The following is a 22,520-nucleotide window of genomic DNA, read 5'->3' as shown; positions in this document are numbered from 1 at the left end:
GTGGTCTAAACTCCAGAGAGCTAGGAGCTGAGGAAAACTCCTAGAAAGGTAGCTACAGGACAATGTTACCAAGGGGCATAGACAGAGACAGAAACCAGATCAAGCCAGGGTCAAAGCACAAGATAGCACAACAGTACCAATGGGTTAGGCAGAATGGATAGTCATGACGTAGCAATACGTAGCAATGTCTGGGTATCTGGCGTGGAAAGCCCACACCAGACGATCGGCATGCACCGAAGTGGCCGGAAACCATGACCGATCCTCCAGAGAGTACCCCTTCCAGTGTATCAAATACTGGAGTCTCCGGTGCACCCAATGGGAGTCAACAACGCACCCTACTTCATACTCCAGCTGCCCCTCTACCAGCACTGGTGGAGCATTGGATGAGGAATCCTCTCTCACAGTCCCCACAGGCTTTAACAGGGACCTGTGTAAGGAATCAGAAATTTTAAAGGAGGTGGGCAGCTGCAGTCGGTAGGCTACTGGGTTAACAGCCTCCACAACTTTGTATGGGCCAATAAACTTGGGGCCCAGCTTTATAGATGGTATCTTAAGCTTGATATTTCAGGTGGATAGCCACACCTTCTCCCCTACTGCAAATGCTGGACCTGGCCCCCTCCTCCTGTCAGGAAACTCCTTATAATTTTCCTGGACCTTGGAAATATTCCTCTGAACCTCCCTCCAAGGAATTCTAAGACGTTGTGTCATATCCTCAGCACCAGGACAACCTGAATCCATGCGGGAAAAATCTCCAAAATGTGGGTTAAACCCATAGTTGATCTGAAAGGGAGATTTCCCAGTGGATTGGCTCACACGACCGTTGAACGCAAACTCTGCCATGGGCAATACCTCACACCAGTCCTCCTGCCTGGAAGAGGCCAAGCATCTCAGAATCTGCTCCAATGATTGGTTCGTGCGCTCAGTCTGTCCATTAGACTCTGGGTGATAGGCAGAGGAGAAGGACAACGAAATCCCCAGCTTTTTGCAAAAAGCCCTCCAGAACCTGGCCACAAACTGCACCCCTCTGTCTGACATCATATTCATAGGCACTCCATGCAACCGATTTATATGCTGAATGAATAAACAGGCCAGGGTTTCAGCAGATGGTAACGCGGGGAGAGGTACAAAGTGGGCTTGTTTTGAAAACCTATCCACCACCACCCATATCACCGAGTTGCCCCTGGAAGGAGGTAGATTTGTGATAAAATCCATGGGCAAATGTGTCCATGGTCTATCCGGAATTGGCAAAGGCACCAACTCCCCGGCCGGCCGGACCTGAGAACTTTTAGAATGAGCGCACACCTCACATGCAGTCACAAACTTTTTAATATCTGTTACCATAGAGGGTCACCAGAAACCCCTCACAATTGCCCCCTGGGTAGCTGCAATCCCAGGATGAGCACTCAACATAGAATTGTGAAATTCCTCCATAAGTCCGAGACGAAAACGTTCCGGTACAAACAATTTACCAGGGGGTTTACCACCCGGAGCCCGAGCCTGGGCTTCCAAAATCCCTCTCTGTAACTCAGATGAGATTTCGGCCACCACTACTCCTGGCTGAAGAATGGAGGAAGGAGGTTCTGGAGGGGACACCGAATCAAAGCTTTGGGATAAGGCATCAGCCTTGATGTTTTTAGATCCCGGGTGGAATGTGATGGTAAACTGAAATCGAGAAAAAAAAAGCGCCCACCGAGCCTGCCTGGGGGGTCAATCTCTTGGCAGACTCGATATAAGCCAAATTTTTGTGATCAGTGATGACTGTAATGGGATGAACGGGCCCCTCCAGGAAATGCCTCCATTCTTCAAAAGACAACTTTTCCGCCAATAACTCTCTATTGTCGACATCATAATTTCTCTCGGCAGAGGAAAATTTTTTAGAGAAGGCGCAAGGTCTTAGATTAGTAAGGGTAGGAGGGCCCTGAGACAATACTGCCCCCACCCCTACTTCTGAGGCGTCAACCTCCATGACAAAAGGTCTTGACGGGTCGGGTTGTACCAATACAGGGGCTGAAGAAAAGCATTTTTTTAATGTCATGAAATAATTTTTTGCAGCTACAGACCAATTTTTTACATCATCTCCCTTGAGAGTGAGGTCTGTTAGAGGCTTTACCACCTGCGAGAAGCCCATAATAAATTTCCTATAGAAGTTGGCAAAGCCCAAAAATCGCTGCAACCCTTTCAATTCATGAGGCTGCACCCAATCTGTAACAGCCTGGACCTTCTAAGGATCCATGCGGAACCCCTCCCCTGACACAATCAAACCCAGAAAGGATAATTCTTGCATGAAAAATGAACAATTTTCCAACTTGGCATACAAATGATTCTCCCTCAGTCTCATGAGAACCATCTGCAAATGGTGCAAGTGATATTGACTGTCCACCGAGTACACCAGAATGTCATCCAAATAGATAACCACAAAACGACCAATCAAATCAGAGAAAATTACATTAATAAAATTCTGAAAAACAGCAGGAGCATTGTTGAGACCAAAGGGCATAACCACCAAGTTTTCAAACAGCCCTTCAGTCATCAGGAATGCTGTTTTCCATTTGTCACCTTCCGGGACTCTTATAAGGTTATGTGCCCCACGTAAATCCAGTTTAGAGAACCACTTGGCCCCGGTGAGTTGGTTACATAGATTAGGAATTACGGGGAGAGGGTATGTATTTTTCACAGTAATTTTGTTTAATTCCCAAAAGTCGAGGCACGGCCGCAAACCACCATCTTTTTGCTTAACAAAAAAGAAGACCGCTGCCACAGGTGAAACAGAAGGCCTAATATGCCCTTTGCGGAGACTCTCGGCAATGTACTTCTTCATGGCTAGACGTTTGGGCCCAGACAAATTGAACAGGTGAGCCTTGGGTAACTTGGCTCCAGGGACTAGATTAATGGCACAATCAAAGGGTCTATGTGGTGGTAGCGCCTCAGCCTCACTTTCGGAAAATACGTCTTCAAAATCTTTCAGGTACTCTGGAATACCTTCCAGACCGACAGACGACACTGATACAGATTTTACGGGGGTGACAAGAGTTGTCAAGTTACAACATAGACCATTAGCCATACAATCCCACTGAATGACCTCCCCCGTGACCCAGTCAATAGTAGGATTGTGGCGTTGAAGACAAGGCATACCCTGTACCAGTCCAGCCAGCAAATTATTTAGAACAAACCACCTTACCTTTTCTCTGAAAGTGGGTTCCACTCACGTGGAAAAATTATCAGTCAAGAGACAAATTCCCTCCCGGGTGATAGGAGAAGAATCAATTGCCACAATTTTAACAGGATCTTTTAACCTGACTGTCCCTATCTTATGAAAAGTCACAACTTTGGCATCGATCAGATTAATAGAAGAACCACAGTCAACAAAGGCGGTAGTCACAACCGGACCGCCTGCAAGTTCTAGTTCCACCGGAAGCAGAATTTTAGTAAGCGAGGAAAAAGTTACTTGGGACTCTGGGCAACCTCCTCGATTGTTACCCAGACTCAGTCGTTTTCCTGATGGCTTCACTGAAGAAGGGCAAGAAGGACAGTTCCTTCTCCAATGTCCAGAGGATCCACAGTAAAAGCACAGTTGGTTGTTTCTACGGCGTCTTCTCTCTTTTTCCTTCAAGGACGTGGCACCAACCTCCATGGGCTTGGGACTAGATGCCGAGTCTCTCAGATTGGAGAATAAAGAGGTCTCCTGCAGCATGACCCCTCTCGCCCGCAGCCTACGGTCCATGCGGACAGCCTGGATCATAGCGTCCTCCAAAGAATCCGGTGGAGGATGAAGGGCCAGGGCATCTTTCAAACGTTTGGACAGGCCTCTACAGAAAAAACCCCGGAGGGCAGCATCATCCCAGGAGATCTCTGCTGCCCAGCGTCTGAACTCAGAGCAGAACTACACGGCCGAGTGTTTCCCCTGGCACACACTCATCACCATATCCTCGGCTAGCCTCACACGATTGGGTTCATCGTAGATGTGCCCGAGTGCCTCGAAGAATGCATTCACTGACATTCTCTCAGGGGAGGTAGGGGGAAGGGAAAAAAGCCCAAGCCTGAGGGGAACCCCTTAACAAAGACATAATGACCCCAACCCTCTGATTCTCTTCCCCAGAGGAGTGTGGCCTTAGCGAGAAGAAGAGTTTGCACCCCTCCTTAAAAACCTTAAATGTTTTTTTATCCCCAGAGAAAAAGTCAGGCAATTTAACAGGTGATTCAGGGGAAGCTAAGGAAATATCTGTGGTACCCTCACCCTGGGCCCCAGAAGGAAAAGAACCCTGCATGGCATCAGCAACCTCCCTCTGAACATGTTGCTGCGACTGAGCCAGAGTTCGCTGCTCCACAGACAGGTTTTGCATCATTTGAGTGAGGCTATTCACTTGCTCAGAGAGAGCATGCAGAGGATCCATGATTCAAGAAAAAAAAAGTGCAAACCTCGTTTAAATGTTTAGGTCAGCTATAATGTCAGGAACACCGCACTGCTCCTGCTCACTGAGCCAGTATGCGTGTCCTGAGTACAAAACTGTGACAAAGATACCTGTGGAATGGAGCAGCAGTGGTGATGATGCATGCTCCAGGCTCACAGGACCTGAAGAATGTGACTGCTGAGGGCATGGTCTAAACTCCAGAGAGCTAGGAGCTGAGGAAAACTCCTAGAAAGGTAACTACAGGACAATGTTACCAAGGGGCATAGACAGAGACAGAAACCAGATCTAGCCAGGGTCAAAGCACAAGATAGCACGACAGTACCAAAGGGTTAGGTAGAATGGATAGTCAGGACGTAGCAATAGATCAGAAAACCAGAACGGGCAATAGACGGTACAATAGGGACAAACTGTAATGGAGTAACGATAGCCAAGCCAGGAGGTCAGAACCGGAAAAGACAATAATACCCAAACGAGAGACGAAGTACAGAGTGAGGTGACAGACTGGGTCATACACAGGAAGCAAACAAGCAATGCAGTGCACACGCACACCAGGGGGCTCAGACACACAATCAGAACAACAGTATAGCTGACAGAGAACCCTGGTAAAGAGTGAATATAAATACCCCTCCCAGATCCAGAAAGAGGCCACGTACACTTAATCCTGTGAGTGCAGGGCAAGAACTCTGTCCAAACCATGACAATAGTCTGTATATCCATAGAGAAGAAAGGGGATAGGCACAATCCGTCCCGCGCAAAATAATCCTTTATTATGGCATCAAGTGACCAACAGCAGGCAGATAAAACCATGGAGCAAGTACAGACGATGATCGTTTCGCGCTTACATTGCGCTTCAACAGGTCATCAACTTTCTTCTCTATGGATATACAAACATGTAGCTGTAACTCCTAGCTGTGTGATTTCAATGAAAGAGTCTGATACTTGACTTCAGTCAAACATCAAAATCAAAATGTTTTTGTCTGAGATCTGACACTTGACAGCTTTCAAACATCAAAATCAAAATGTTTTTCAGATACCCTCAATAAAGTACTTAAATGGTTCATCTCATAAGAGAAAAAAAAATGGATTCCGTCACTGCCAGTTGAGCTGATGGCTGAGTGGTTAAGCTACTGGTTTATGTAATAGAAAACTTGAATTTGAGCCCTGTTAAAGTGAACTTTGCCTTTTTTTGAATTGATTTATTTTTTTAATTATGCAGGTTACCACACAAACTCCAATCATGCTCCACTTTTAATATCTGACATTCCTATTATCCTCCTGACGTGTTAGCAAAGAGTTTCAGACGTGCTGCGTATTTACATGGTAAATTACATGGCCAAAGAAATTGGGTGGGAGGCACTAATCTAATATATAAAGCTCAAGTGTGTGAATGTATGTATGTATGTATGTATGTATGTGTGTGTGTGTGTGTGTGTGTGTGTATGTCCGGGATTGTCATCCGCACCGTCGCAGCTACAACCACAAAATTTGGCACAGTCACACGTCTGGACCCGAGAGTGTCCTAAGCTATGTTGTGAAGCGAAATTTTAACCCCACGTGTTCCAATTCACCAAACAATTTTGCCCCTATCTACATAATGGGGAAAAAGTGTGTGTATCAAGCCCCGCCCCTCATTATGATGTCATAATGGTTGCCATGGCGACGCTGATGTCATCATAGGTTGCAAGCCCCGCCGCTCATTATGATGTCATAAGGGTTGACTATGGGATGGAGGATGTGTGATGGGTATATGGGCACTGGACTATGGGATGGAGGATATGTATGACGGGTATATGGGCACGGGACTATGGGATGGAGGATGTGAGATGGGTATATGGGCATGGGACTATGAGATGAAGGATGTGTGATTGGTGTATGGGCACTTGACTATGGGATGGCGAATATGTATGATGAGTTTATGGGCATGGAACTTTGGGATGGAGAATATGTATGATGGGTATATGGGTATGGGACTGTGGGATGGAGGATGTGTGATGGGTATATGGGCACTCGACTATGGGATGGAGGATATGTATGATGGGTATATGGGCACGGGCCTATAGGATCGTGGATATGTATGATGGGTATATGGGCACGGGACTATGAGATGGAGGATAATTATAATTTGCTATTACTAACCACAGTTAGTTACTATGCCCGGGCAGTGCCGGGCTCTTCAGCTAGTTTACTATATATCTTTTTCAAGTGACTGCACATTTACTTAATGTCATAGCAAAGGGTCTAATGATCAAATTACTTTATAGAACTTTTTTGTTTGCATCCACCCAAGAACAGGCTGCAAACTCATGAGCACTAGGGGTCTCACTAATCCACTGTGTGCAAGGCATGGTTCTCCTGTAGCAGCAAAAAATGGAGCTATGGGTGTGTCTGATTCTGCAGGGGATGGGCAAATGTTCATTGCCATCTCACAGATCAGCGGACCATTGTTTCTCTCTGTAAGGCCGGCATCGCACTACTGTAGAATATGGCGGAGTGCTATGCTATAAAACATCACATAGCACTCGGCCCAGCATTAATCTATGGGGCAGCTCACATCTGCGTTTATCTTCTCGGGTGTATTCAGTGTGCATGTAAAATCACTGAATGCTGCAATTGTATTTTTATGCACCGGTGTCCTTTGAAAATTCATGTGCCGCGTACAGTAAAATCAAACTGACAGATTAGAATAGAATAGATAAATATGCATAATAATAATAATAATCTTTATATAGCGCTAACATATTCCGAAGCGCTTTACAGTTTGCACACATTTCATCACTGTCCCCGATGGGGCTCACAATCTAAATTCCCTATCAGTATGTCTTTGGAGTGTGGGAGGAAACCGGAGTGCCCGGAGGAAACCCACACAAACACGGGGAGAACATACAAACTCCTTGCAAATGTTGTCCTTGGTGGCATCCAAACCCAGGACCCCAGCGCTGCAAGGCTGCAGCGCTAACCACTGAGCCACCATGCTGCCCTAATGTTGTATGTGTGCATAATCAAGGCCACACCTTGATTATGCATAAAATATATATATATATATATATATATATATATACAGTATGTGTATATATAGATGTCAGTGACACACACATATATATATATATATATATATATATATATATATATATATATATAGAGGACATGGATTACTTACAGTAAATACAAATAGAATAGGTAGATGTACAGATGTCAGTGACAAATACAATGATTACAGTGTGTGTGCAGCTTACTGTATATGTATTCAAATAATAAAAGATTATTTTTCGAACAAAAGTGGCGTGAGCTCCCGTGCAATTTTTGTAACCCGCAGAGGGGAAGCCGACAACTGAGGGCTGATGTTTACAGCCTGTCATCAGTTCACCTCAGGATGAGGCTGTGCGGAGTCCCCTGGCTGACCTGAGGTGAACGAGGTGAACTAATGAGCGTGGAAAAAAATGCAGAAACTTTCCCACGCTCATTAGTTCATCTTCGGGCAGTCAGGGAGGCTGCGCAGAGATGAAATAATTCATTCTGGCAGTGGTTTACATGGGGCTGGTCGCATTAGCACCGGTCCCTGTGTAAACCACTTAACCCCTTCTGATGGATTGCAGCGGGGGATGTGACTGAGCAGCGGAGAGGTAAGGATATGGTTGCTTTTTGTTTTATTTTTGTTACAGGTCGATGGTTTATTTTTGGATTACCAGAGCAATAAATCTTGTAAAAAATTAGGTGTCTTTAATTCATCAAAATAATTTTTAATTAATGTCTGTGTGTGTCTTTTAACAGTGCAATAGTCTAGGGTTAATAATGGATGAGTGTCTAATTGACACCTCTCCATTATTAATCGGCTTAATGTCACCTTCCAATTGCAAGGTGACATTAATCCATTAATATTAACCCATTAGCCACTGCTACAGGGCAATAGGAATAGAAAGGATAAGTGCCAGAAAAGGCGCATCTTATAGATGCGCCTTTTCTGGGGTGTCTGGGGGCAGATTTTTGTAGCCTGGGGGGGGGCAAAAACAATGGTCTCTCTCAAGGCTATTAAAATCTGCCCTCACTCACCTGCTTTACTTCTCTGGTTTCGATTTTGCTGCAGGAGCCCACATATTTTTTTCCAACAAATTAACCCCTTAATTTAACACCTAGACGTCCCAAATTTTACACACAAATCATAATCTAATTATTAGTCAGGGACATATAAAAAAATTACATAAAATGAAATGGTTTACTGTATGTAAACCATGTGTCATTTCATGTCAGGTTTTAGAATGATTTTACCGAAGCCGGCAATTGAATTAGCGGCTATTCTGCTATATAGTACTCTATGAAATGTAAATATACTGTGTATATATATATATATATATATATGTGTATATATATATATATATATATATATATATATATATACATATATTCTATGTGTATATATCTATTCTTTCATTTGGGTTTAAACCTGTCCATTAAATGTCCATTTTGCAAGCCTGTGAGAAAATCTAGGCATATGGATGCCATACGGATTACATAAGGATGCTTACATGCGCAAAATACGCGGCCACACCTTGATTACGCGGCCACACCTTGATTACTGGATGACATATGGATCACTATTTAGGGCACATTTCTCCGTATCATGCATGGAAAGTACGGACCGTATTTATCGTCCGTTAGTGTGACCCCAGCCTAAGAAGTTACCCCAAATTCTCTATTGATCATGGCAAAGGACATTTTTTGCATAGGTAAATATAGGAAACATATTTTCTATTTTTCTAAAGATATTATATCCACACAACCTTTTCTTCTTAAGGGTAAATTAATCTATATTTGATAAACTTCTTGTCTACTATTCCTTGAACTTTGTTCAGATTTTTGATACACAGTTCTTATGAACTTGCGGCCAAATTGGACTGCATACTGTACGCCCCTGCTTTCTAAAAAGAGAAACTCTTTCTTCTCTAGAAGTCACATCCTTCTCAATACAGCATATATACAAAAATGTTATATGCGGTATTTGTAATATATTTTAATTAAGAGGGTTATTTTCATGTTAGACTTTTGTAGCATCCAATTTTTTATAAGATTGCATTAGTCAGATTTACACGCAAGTGTAAGGGCCCCGTCACACATAGCGACTCACCAGCGATCCTGACAATGATATCACTCTGTCAGGATCGCTGGTGTGTCACTACATGATCGCTGGTGAGCTGCCAAACAGGAAGCTTCACCAGCGACATTCGGGTAACAAGCGACGCACGTCGCTTAGTTACCCGCAGTGTATCTTAGTTACCAGCGCGCTGATGCATTGAGCTGGTAACCCAGGTACACATCGGGTTTCTAGGCGCCAGGCGCCCCTTAGAATCCCGATGTGTACCTTGGTTACCAGCTCCTGCTCGCTGGTCGCTGGTCTCCTGCCTGTCACACGCAGCGATGCGTGCTTGCCAGTGGGAGACCAGCGACCCCAAAAATGTCCACACGTTTCAACAACGATCAGCGATACCCGGCAGGGGGGGCGGTCGCTGATAGCTGTCACACACAGTGATCTCGCTGGTGAGATCGCTGTTGCATCACAAAACTTGTGACTCAGCAGCGATCTCGCTAGCGAGATCGCTGTGTGTGACGGGGGCTTAAGTGAACCCTAAAGAAGAGGGATCTCCTACCCCCCTCTATCTCATCCTTCCAGGTGTTGCAGTTGCTATCAGTGGAGAGGTGGCCATATATGAGCAACTCTCCCCACTAACTTCGGTTGGAAAACAATCCTTCTTCAATATCCAGAACTCCGTAGAAGTCAGTGGAGCAAGTTGTACTTTTAGATCAGCTGAGATCTAATTACTTCTATCCAGGGGTGGGATTCAGCGGGTTCTCCCCGGTTCGGTGGAACCGGTTGTTAAAAAAGCAGCCGGTTCCCCGAACCGGGGAAATTCATGGCCGCGATCCGGTACTTTGTGTTCCTGCAGCAGCCGACAAGGAGCAGGAGACAGAGGAGGACTCTTGCTCTGCTTCCTAGTCCCGCCCGCCGCGCCGGATACCGCACACTGATACGTGCAGCCGGCCAGCCGCAGGGACTGAGCACACCCCGCCGGACCCCAGCGGCCCCCGCGCACTGATACTAACCAGTGTGAGCTGCGCGTGGTCTGCGTGGTCTGCGACCTGCCTTCCTAGTCACCCCGGGCCCGGCCTGCCATCTTCATCATCCTGGACTGGTCGGTGCTGCTGTGTCAGGTCAGTATGTGCTGCTGCTGCCTAATGGGGACATGTGCTGCATATTGGGGACGTGTGCTGCCTAATGGGGACATGTGCTGCATATTGGGGATGTGTGCTGCCTAATGGGGACGTGTGATGCCTAATGGGGACGTGTGCTGCCTAATGGGGACATGTGCTGAATATTGGGGACATGTGCTGCATATTGGGGATGTGTGCTGCCTAATGGGGACATGTGCTGCCTAATGGGGACATGTGCTGCATATTGGGGATGTGTGCTGCCTAATGGGGACATGTGCTGCATATTGGGGACGTGTGCTGCCTAATGGGGACGTGTGCTGCCTAATGGGGACGTGTGCTGCCTAATGGGGACGTGTGCTGCATATTGGGGACATGTGCTGCATATTGGGGACGTGTGCTGCCTAATGGGGACATGTGCTGCCTAATGGGGATGTGTGCTGCCTAATGGGGACGTGTGCTGCCTAATGGGGACGTGTGCTGCCTAATGGGGACATGTGCTGCATATTGGGGACGTGTGCTGCCTAATGAGGACGTGTGCTGCCTAATGGGGACATGTGCTGCCTAATGGGGACGTGTGCTGCATATTGGTGACATGTGCTGCATATTGGGGACGTGTGCTGCATATTGGGGACGTGTGCTGCCTAATGGGGACATGTGCTGCATATTGGGGACGTGTGCTGCCTAATGGGGACGTGTGCTGCCTAATGGGGACATGTGCTGCATATTGGGGACGTGTGCTGCATATTGGGGATGTGTGCTGCCTAATGGGGACGTGTGCTGCCTAATGGGGACGTGTGCTGCCTAATGGGGACATGTGCTGCATATTGGGGACGTGTGCTGCATATTGGGGACATGTGCTGCCTAATGGGGACGTGTGCTGCATATTGGGGACGTGTGCTGCCTAATAGGGACATGTGCTGCATATTGGGGACGTGTGCTGCCTAATGGGGACGTGTGCTGCCTAATGGGGACATGTGCTGGATATTGGGGACGTGTGCTGCCTAAAGGGGACGTGTGCTGCATATTGGGGACGTGTGCTGCATATTGGTGACCTGTGCTGCCTATTGGGGACGTGTGCTGCTTATTGGGGACGTGTGCTGCCTAATGGGGTCGTGTGCTGCATATTGGTGACGTGTGCTGCCTAATGGGGACGTGTGCTGCATATTGGGGACATGTGCTGCATATTGGGGACCTGTGCTGCCTAATGGGGATGTGTGCTGCATATTGGGAACCTGTGCTGCCTAATGGGGACCTGTGCTGCATACTGGGGACCTGTGCTGTCTAATAGGGACCTGTGCTGCCTAATGGGGATGTGTGCTGCCTAATGGGGATGTGTGCTGCCTAATGGGGACCTGTGCTGCATACTGGGGACCTGTGCTGTCTAATGGGGACCTGTGCTGCCTAATGGGGACGTGTGCTGCATATTGGGGACGTGTGCTGCCTAATGGGGACATGTGCTGCATATTGGGGACGTGTGCTGCCTAATGGGGACGTGTGCTGCCTAATGGGGACGTGTGCTGCATATTGGGGACATGTGCTGCATATTGGGGACCTGTGCTGCCTAATGGGGATGTGTGCTGCATATTGGGAACCTGTGCTGCCTAATGGGGACCTGTGCTGCATACTGGGGACCTGTGCTGCCTAATGGGGATGTGTGCTGCCTAATGGGGATGTGTGCTGCCTAATGGGGACCTGTGCTGCATACTGGGGACCTGTGCTGTCTAATGGGGACCTGTGCTGCCTAATGGGGACGTGTGCTGCACATTGGGGACGTGTGCTGCCTAATGGGGACATGTGCTGCATATTGGGGACGTGTGCTGCCTAATGGGGACGTGTGCTGCCTAATGGGGACGTGTGCTGCATATTGGGGACGTGTGCTGCCTAATGGGGACGTGTGCTGCCTAATGGGGACGTGTGCTGCATATTGGGGACGTGTGCTGCATATTGGGGACGTGTGCTGCATATTGGGGATGTGTGCTGCCTATTGGTGACCTGTGCTGCCTATTGGGGACGTGTGCTGCCTATTGGTGACCTGTGCTGCCTATTGGGGACGTGTGCTGCCTATTGGGGACGTGTGCTGCCTAATGGGGTCGTGTGCTGCGTATTGGTGACGTGTGCTGCCTAATGGGGACGTGTGCTGCATATTGGGGACATGTGCTGCATATTGGGGACCTGTGCTGCCTAATGGGGATGTGTGCTGCATATTGGGGACCTGTGCTGCCTAATGGGGACCTGTGCTGCATACTGGGGATGTGTGCTGCCTAATGGGGATGTGTGCTGCCTAATGGGGATGTGTGCTGCCTAATGGGGATGTGTGCTGCATATTGGGGATGTGTGCTGCTTATTGGGGACCTGTGCTGCCTAATGGGGACGTGTGCTGCATATTGGTGACGTGTGCTGCCTATTGGGGACCTGTGCTGCCTTTTGGGGACCTGTGCTGCCTTTTGGGGACCTGTGCTGCCTATAGGGAACAATGCTGTCTATTAGGGACCTATGCTGTCTATTGGGGACCTGTGCCTGCCTATTGGGGACCTGTGCCTGCCTATTGGGGACCTGTGCTGCCTATTTGGGAACAATGCTGCCTATTAGGGACCTATGCTGTCTATTAGGGACCTGTGCTGCCTATTGGGGACCTGTGCTGCCTTTTTGGGACCTGTGCACTGTTCTGATCTCATTCCAATTTATTATTATTTTTTTTTAACTGTTTGACTGCGCCCCTACTTTTATATGTTTGAGGAAAAGGTGTGTGTAAATGGGTGTGGCTTAAAAATGGGTGTGGCTTAAAATGGGTGTGGCTTTCCTACACACAAACACAGAACCTGTTGTTAAAAATTTGAATCCCACCACTGCTTCTATCCATATATAGAATTATATACACACAAAAGGATTTTGCACCGTACGACTCTACTGTAGACTGATAAAAGTATTGTTCTATTACATTTTCACATATATTGTAACAAAAAGATTACCACATGTCCTTCTGATGGGTCATAAAATCTCTCCAATAGCTGAATCACTGTGCTTTTTCCACAGCCGCTGCTTCCAACTAATGCAAGAGTCTGACCTCTAGAAACTTTGATGTTAAATCCCTGAAGAATTGGAATATCTGGTCTTGTTGGATAAACAAACTGGATGTTTTTAAACTCAATATTTCCTTCCATTTTGTCCTGTAAAATAAATATTACAATGATCATACAGAAACGTAGTCTTTCTGACAGTACTGTAACAATATCAGTGTAGAAAGAAGATAACATATACTCTATAATGTTCAGACCCATGTGGTACTAGCAGGTACGCGGGATGCAGTGACGAGACGCGAAACGGTTTTGTGATTTTTGGCAATAACTTTTATAGGTTCGTAGGTAACTATCCGCAGGGGTAGTCTAAGCAACTGAGCAAATAACAAGAATTGTCCTCGCAGGGCTCAATACATGCAAACACGGAAATATAAGAACACGACTACCGGTCACTATAGGGCCGCGGTATGGCCAACTACGGGTCCTTGACTATACAGTGTCACTTAACCGTCCCGACGTTCCTCGGCGTCCTGAACGATGGTTCTTCGGCGTAGCAGCCGCTGGGCCCAGCCGCTGAAGATCTGTGGTAGTCTTCGAGCGTTCCGACGCTCTGGTGAAGCAGGGGCACAACAGGCCCGGAGGAGTTTTTGGACAGATGGGCCGCAGCCCCTGGATAGGGGCAAGCAATGTCGATGAGTGGTGGTGGTTGGCAGGCCACCTGCGCAGCCAGCGGCTGCAACAGGGGTTCCGCGGTGAGCAACAGCCCGGCCCTTGCTGCGGACTGGAGCGGGACAGTGGTGGCCGCTGACGGTGCTGAACTAGCCGTGGCCACAGGTGGAAGCGGGGCGGCTGCGGTCAGCGGGAGACAGGTCACAGCCGTGGGCTGGAGTGCGGCGGCAACGGCCACTTGGTCCCGCGGGCAGGCCACAGCTTTGGGTAGGGGCAAGGCGGCAACGGCCGCAAGTGACCGCGGGCAGTCTCACCTGTCCGTCCCTGAATTCTGTCCCCCGGAAACAGTTTCCCCCCGGAACTCGGTGACGGTGCCCTTGGTTCCGACCCGGACACTTGGCGGGGACCCTCTCTCCTAGACTCCCCCGCCCTGTATGCTCACCAGTCCCCGGGCGAGGGCTTTAGTAGACTCGAGTTAGTCTTTTGAGATGACAGTGTTATGGAAATATATATGTATATGTATTTCATCTAGATCTCACTTGCCTGCTATAGGCTATATGCTATATACTTAAGTACTCTTATATACTCATATAAATTCTATATATTCATATGCACACATAGATACCTTCACAGCTCTCTTGAACTTTATAATCTGTGGCTAAAATGGATAATCTTGTCGCCATATGAACTGGTCCTGTTCGTAGCGTTCAGGGGGTTTGCCAGCTGTGGACCGCTCGGAGCGCCTAAGTTCGGGTGTGGTGGAGCTTTCTGGGGTGGTGGATGGTGGTCGGTTGGTAGATTCTGGTGGGGTGGCTGGGTCCACTACGATGTCACTACTTGGATGGCCCGTGGATGCGGCTGGGGAGTCCTCCTCATCATCTAGGTCCCAGACAGTTGACGGGGGGGTCGGGGTCCTGAGTGGTCGGCTCGGATCACAGGGACGTAGCATGTTACGAGTGACAGACGTGTCATTTGCTTCAAATTGTATTTCATACACAGGTCCATCGGGGCTTATTCGGCGCAACACTCGATACGGGTTTTCCTCCCAGTGGGGTTCTAACATGTTCTGGGGGCGTTGATCTAGTACGAGTACCCGATCCCCAGTTTGAAAGTCAATAGGTGGCGGTAGCGCTCCCCCCTGGTGTTCTAGGTCCTGGAGCTTTGTATGGACGATTCAGTGGAGGGTTTGTAGTCGGTGCCGGTGGCTTCGGACCCAAGAGGATACTCTGGTCCAGGGTTGAGGTTCCTCTGGGTTTAACTCCACTTCTGTGATTCCTTTGCCTTCTTGTCCAAACAGCAGTGAATAGGGGGTATAACCGGTCACCTGGTGCACTCGGTTGTTGTAAACCCACACCAGTTAAGGGACATACTGAGGCCAGCGGGCCTTTCGGTCGCTTTCCAGGGTACGCATCATTGGAATTAGTGTCCGATTAAATCATTCGCAGGCTCCGTTCCCCTGCGGGTGGTATGGTGTAGGCCGAGACTTATCGATACCATAGAGATGATGTAATTCTTCCATGACTCTTCCTAGGATGCAAGCCCCCTTGTCCAAATGTATTCGTTGCGGGCAGCCGTACACTTGGATTAAGTTTTTACAAATCACATAGGCGGCTGACTCTGCAGTTTGGTCTCGGGTGGGGGTGACCACGGCGAATTTGGTGAAATGATCCACCGTAACGAGACAATGTTCATACCCCTGGTATGCAGGACCTATGGTCAGATAGTCCACCGTGAGGAGCTCGAGGGGAGCTGATGTTACGATTGTCTGCATCGGGGCTCGTTGTGCGGGTGGTTTGGCAAGCTCGCATGGGCGGCAGATTCGGCAAGCTTCTTCCACGGCAGCGTGCCAGCACGGGTGGTAGACTATCTGCTGTAACCTTGGCAAAGTCTTTTGAGCACTGAAGTGAGCCCCTTTTATGTGGGCTTCCAGCTCCAGTTTGCCTAGGTGGGCTCCGGGCACGACCACCTGCCACGTTGTTGCAGCCGTCGTCCGGGACACAGCCTTTCAATATAATAGCCCCTTTTGGATGACCAGTTTTTCCCATTGGCGTAACATTAGCAACATATCCTGGGTCAAAGTCTGTCTCTGTGTACCAGTGGGCAATTTGCCGTTGGCCACTCATCGGCGCAGGAGTCCAATTTCTCCATCTTCCTGCTGCTGTTGGATCCACCTGTCGCGTGGCTGTTTCAGCATCCCCTGTGGGGGTCCTGGATGGGGCGCTCCCTGCACGGCAGCTGTAAGCACGGCGGTGGTGAGGGCAAACAGCGTCTCTTCTCCTTCCAATTCGTCATCTTGATTTTTCCCTGGGGTGGTGTGCCGAATCCTGGAGATGGCATCAGCGTGCACGTTTCAGCCCCTCTCTTATAGATGATCTTATAGTTGAACTTAGCCATCCAAGCCACACACCGCTGCTCCAGAGCCCCCAGTTTGGCATTCTCCAAATGGGCTAGTGGGTTGTTGTCAGTCCGCACCACTACTTCGGAGCCCGCCAGATACTCTGCGAACCGCTCCGTCATTGCCCACACTACCGTGAGGAGCTCGAGCTTAAAGGAGCTGTAATTGTTAGGGTTGCGTTCGGTGTCATGCAGCGACCGGCTGCCATAGGCGATCACCTTTTCTCGGCCATCTTGAACCTGTGACAACACAGCCCCTAGTCCATGGAGGCTCCCGTCGGTATGCAGTATGAACGGTTGTGAGACATCTGCATACGCCAACACCGGGGCTTCCGAGAGTGCAGCCTTATGATCTTGAAACGCGTCCTCTTGCGGTTGCTGCCACTGGATCTTCCGCCCATTCGTCCTGGCAGGAGCCCCCTTTAGCAGGTCCTGCAGGCCTCGGGCTCAGCGTGCAAAATTCTTCATGAACCGACGGTAGTAGCCGGCCCACCCCAGGAAGGCTCGCACGTCTTTCACCGTCTCGGGGGTAGGCCACCCCTGGATGGCGGCAACTTTTTCCAGAGATGGTCTAACGCCCTGTGCCGAGACGACATGCCCCAGATATTCGATCTGGGTGTGAAACAGGTGGCATTTCTGGGGCTTTACCTTCAACCCGTACTTTTGCAGCCGGCTGAGCACCTGCCCCAACCGCCGCAGGTGGTCCTCGAACGTGGCGGAATAGATGATGATACAGTTGTGGCCAAAAGTATTGACACCCCTGCAATTCTGTCAGATAATACTCAGTTTCTTCCTGAAAATGATTGCAAACACAAATTCTTTGTTATTATTATCTTCATTTAATTTGTCTTAAATGAAAAAACACAAAAGAGAATGAAGCAAAAAGCAAAACATTGATCATTTCACACAAAACTCCAAAAATAGGCCAGACAAAAGTATTGGCACCCTCAGCCTAATACTTGGTTGCACAACCTTTAGCCAAAATAACTGGGACCAACCGCTTCCGGTAACCATCAATGAGTTTCTTACAATGCTCTGCTGGAATTTTAGACCATTCTTCTTTGGCAAACTGCTCCAGGTCCCTGATATTTGAAGGGTGCCTTCTCCAAACTGCCATTTTTAGATCTCTCCACAGGTGTTCTATGGGATTCAGGTCTGGACTCATTGCTGGCCACCTTAGGAGTCTCTAGTGCCTTCTCTGAAACCATTTTCTAGTGCTTTTTTAAGTGTGTTTTGGGTCATTGTCCTGCTGGAAGACCCATGACCTCTGAGGGAGACCCAGCTTTCTCACACTGGGCCCTACATTATGCTGCAAAATTTGTTGGTAGTCTTCAGACTTCATAATGCCATGCACACGGTCAAGCAGTCCAGTGCCAGAGACAGCAAAGCAACCCCAAAACATCAGGGAACCTCCGCCATGTTTGACTGTAGGGACCGTGTTCTTTTCTTTGCATGCCTCTTTTTTCTGCTGTAAACTCTATGTTGATGCCTTTGCCCAAAAAGCTCTACTTTTGTCTCATCTGACCAGAGAACATTCTTCCAAAACGTTTTAGGCTTTTTCAGGTAAATTTTGGCAAACTTCAACCTGGCTTTTTTATGTCTCAGGGTAAGAAGTGGGGTCTTCCTGGGTCTCCTACCATACAGTCCCTTTTTATTCAGACACCGATGGATAGTACGGGTTGACACTGTTGTACCCTCAGACTGCAGGGCAGCTTGAACTTGTTTGGATGTTAGTCGAGGTTCTTTATCCAACATCCGCACAATCTTGCGTTGAAATTTCTTGTCAATTTTTCTTTTCTGTCCACAACTAGGAAGGTTAGCCACAGTGCCATGGGCTTTAAACTTCTTGATAACACTGCGCACGGTAGACACAGGAACATTCAGGTCTTTGGAGATGGACTTGTAGCCTTGAGATTGCTCATGCTTCCTCACAATTTGGTTTCTCAAGTCCTCAGACAGTTCTTTGGTCTTCTTTCTTTTCTCCATGCTCAATGTGGTACACACAAGGACACAGGACAGAGGTTGAGTCAACTTTAATCCATGTCAACTGGCTGCAAGTGTGATTTAGTTATTGCCAACACCTGTTAGGTGCCACAGGTAAGTTACAGGTGCTGTTAATTACACTAACTGGAGAAGCATCACATGATTTTTCGAACAGTGCCAATACTTTTGTCCACACTCTTTTTTATGTTTGGTGTGGAATTATATCCAATTTGGCTTTAGGACAATTCTTTTTGTGTTTTTTCATTTAAGACAAATTAAATGAAGATAATAATACCAAAGAATTTGTGTTTGCAATCATTTTCAGGAAGAAACTGAGTATTATCTGACAGAATTGCAGGGGTGTCAATACTTTTGGCCACAACTGTATCATTCAGGTATATCAGTGTGGCTTCGAAGTTGAGATCTCCTAGACACCGCTCCATCAACCATTGGAAGGTTCCTGGGGCATTGGCCAGCCCGAACGGCATACGATTGAACTCAAACAGCCCCATGGGAAGAATAAATGCCGTCTTGGTTCTGTCTTCTCCCGACATCGGCACCTGCCAGTACCCACTAGCCAGGTCTAGGGTTGAGAAGTATGCTGCATTTCCCAAGGCGGACAGAGACTCTTCTATGCGGGGCAGTGGATACGAATCCTTGATGGTGCAGGCGTTCAACTTTCGATAGTCCACACAAAAACGCAGGGTGCCATCTTTTTTGTGGACCAACACAATGGGGACCGCCCAGGGGCTCTGGCTTTCTCGTATGACCCCCTTCCGGAGCATTTGGGCTAGTAGGGTTTTCACCTCCTGGTATAGCTGTGGAGGGATTTGCCGATATCGTTCCCAGATGGGGGCCGCTCCTGCCGTGGGGATTCCATGTGTGATGTCCATGGTGCAGCCAAAGTCATCCCCGTGTCTGGCGAAGACACTGTAATACTGTCCGAGAAATGTCTCTACCTGGCGGAGTTGAGCTGGCATTAGGCCGGAGAGTTCGGCCCGCATTCTCTCCAGGATGGTTTGACCTTTCTCCTGGGTCGAGGATTCGGCAGTCTGTAGTCTTCCAAGTTGACGCAGCGCACCAGGATGGTCACTTCCCACCCCGTGGCCAGGGAGCAGGCTACCAGGATGCCAGGGTGCAGGCGCTCCGAGTAGCATGGCTCCTCCTGCATCTCCACACCCTCCAATGGCATTGGGGCACGGATCGGCAGGGCCACCACTGTCTGCCCTGGGGGAAGCACGAGCGGGTGAGCCGCCGGCGCGATGACTTTGCCAAGCTCCTCGCCATCCTGGCAATCCTGGAGCACCTGCGCCTCCCAAACCAACTGCAGGAAGATCCGCCCTTGGGCCATGCAGGAACCCCACTGGCTCAGGGTCTCCTGCGTGGGGTCATTGAGGAGTATATTACCGAACTCCCATAGTATGTTCATGCCCAAGATAACTGGATGGCAGCTGTTAGTTTCTCCTTGGGTCAGGACCACTCTCCGGCAGCCAAGGGGTTTTCCACACAGAGTCATTTGGAGCCATACCACTCCGACGACAGGAACCGGCAGTTGGTTTGCAGCTACCAGCTTTATCAGGTATCCCCACTGGGGCCTTGCTGCCTCCGGGAAAGTAGGTTGCAGGCATGGTTGTTACTTGTGACCCCATGTCCACTAGGCACCGTACAGCATGGCCCTCGACTTCTGCCCATACTACTGGACACTTGGCGACCAGATCTTCGGGACTTCCACCACCCCTTGTTGTGGCTTCCGGCTCTGAGCGGCGTCCCCCCTGCCCGGAGCCCTCTAGTTTAATCCCCGTCGGGGTGGGTATCTCCCATGCCGCGGACACTCTCGTGCAAAGTGGCCCGGTTCTCTGCACTCATAACACCGGGGCTGCGAGGCCCGGCCACCCCGGGCATTGAAGCCAGGCCGCCCAGACGTGGGCTCAGTTTTCTTCCTTACTTCGGCCAGCTCGCCTCAGATACTCTTCAACTCCTGAGTATGTGTATCAGTGTCCAGCTGCAGCAATGAGACTCATGGGTCTTTCCATCTGGTAATCAAGTACCTGCACGGACTGGATTAGGAGTAGATCCTTCAATAGGAGAACAAAAAGGAAATCCAGCAAGAACTCAGCAAACCAGGATTGGAGTAAAATGATCCTTTTCTTTATTTCTTCAGCAAGGTATAAAAACGACCCACAAGAATCAGAAACCAGAGTACATGGCAGAAATGAGCGCAAATGGGACTACGCGTTTCGGCGGCCTAATCCGCCTTCTTCACGGTCCAAACCTAATCTGCTCCTTGTATGTGGAGCCATATAAAAGGCAATCCTGAATAAAATTAGTGCAAATAATTACAAACATATGTGCAGAAAAAGGGTTTAACACATTCGCTACTGTGGATTAACTAACAGCATTGCTGCAAAAAAGATTCTTGTGGGTCGTTTTTATACCTTGCTGAAGAAATAAAGAAAAGCATCATTTTACTCCAATCCTGGTTTGCTGAGTTCTTGCTGGATTTCCTTTTTGTACTCTTCAACTCCTGTCTCACTTCCTCAATCCACTGGGGCTCTCCGACAGCGTTCACGGAGGCCTCCATGCCCCGGGCCTTCCCCACGGGGACCGTCATCCCATGCTCCTGCTCTCGTACCCGGGCCTGACTTCCCACCTCAGAGAAAGCTATACGTTGGTTCACTCGGATCTGCACCCGCAATGTCTGTTTTATTAACGGGTCCCGGAGTCCGGTCACTAACAGGTCACGTAGGGTAATGTCGATAGGTCCTACTCCTACTCCGTCCTTCCGCTCGATGGCTGTGTATAACTCCTGGAGGACATTCATATACTGGGTGATGGTCTCTCCCTCCCCCTGCATTCGACTGAACAACCAGGTCCTCAACTCTCCCATGTTTGTTTGATCCCCATGGGTTTCTTCCAGAATCCGCAAGATCCTAGCAAAGGTGTTGCGGTGTCCCGGGGGTCTCAACATTACTGAATTCCGGGCTTCCCCATCTAACACCATGAGAGCTACCTCAGCTTCTAAATCAGGGATCATTTGATGCATGCGGAAGAGCCCCCGCATGCGCTCTGTCCAGCTCCACAACAGGGTATTGGAGCCGAAAAACCATGGCAGGTTGCTTGGCATAGCCCCCAAAGAAATGCTGGACCGGGGACCCCCATTACTGGTGGCACCTGCAGCCCCACTTTGGTAGGGAGCACCGCTGTCTGCGATCGGAGACTGCACCCTACCGACTACGCCAAATGTGGTACTAGCAGGTATGCGGGATGCAGTGACGAGACGCGAGACGGTTTTATGTTTTTTGGCAATAACTTTTATAGGTTCGTAGGTAACTATCCGCAGGGGTAGTCTAAGCAACCGAACAAATAACAAGAATTGTCCTTGCAGGGACTCAATACACGCAAACACGGAAACATAAGAACACGACTACGTCTGGTAAAAGTCGGTCACTATAGGGCCGCGGTATGGCCGACTACGGGTCCTTAACTATACAGTGTCACTTAACCGTCCCGACGTTCCTCGGTGTCCTAGATGATGGTTCTTTGGCGTAGCAGCCTCTGAGCCCAGCCGCTGAAGATCTGTCGTAGTCTTCGAGCGTTCTGACGCTGTGGTGAAGCAGGGGCACAACAGGCCCCGGAGGAGTTCTTGGACAGATGGGCCGCAGCCTCCGGATAGGGGCAAGCAGCGGCGATGCGGGGTGGTGGTTAGCAGGCCACCTGCGCAGCCAGCGGCTGCAATGGGGGTTCCGTGGCGAGCAACGGCCTGGCCCTTGCTGCGGACTAGAGAGGGACAGTGGTGGCCACCGACGGTGCTGAACTAGCCGCGGCCACAGGTGGAAGCGGGGCAGCT

At 49.0% G+C, this 22,520-nt stretch overlaps 1 protein-coding gene across 6 annotated transcripts in view; it reads right to left on the bottom strand.

Annotated features, from left to right (window-relative positions):
* The window catches only part of LOC141095453 (ATP-dependent translocase ABCB1-like), a 724,951-nt gene that overhangs the window by 84,224 nt on the left and 618,207 nt on the right, over positions 1 to 22,520 (bottom strand). For all 6 annotated transcript variants that reach the window (XM_073581452.1, XM_073581451.1, XM_073581456.1 and 3 more), the window contains one exon: positions 13,580 to 13,777. In XM_073581452.1, coding sequence (XP_073437553.1) covers positions 13,580 to 13,777 — 198 coding nt within the window. The remainder of the gene's footprint in view (positions 1 to 13,579; positions 13,778 to 22,520) is intronic.

The sequence above is a fragment of the Dendrobates tinctorius genome, unplaced genomic scaffold (genome assembly GCF_039654945.1).
Source record: "Dendrobates tinctorius isolate UK_male_01 unplaced genomic scaffold, ASM3965494v1 ptg000070l, whole genome shotgun sequence".
NCBI classification, from domain to species: Eukaryota; Metazoa; Chordata; class Amphibia; order Anura; family Dendrobatidae; genus Dendrobates; species Dendrobates tinctorius.
Note: the sequence above shows the minus strand (reverse complement) of the source record. Positions and strands in the feature narration are given on the sequence as shown.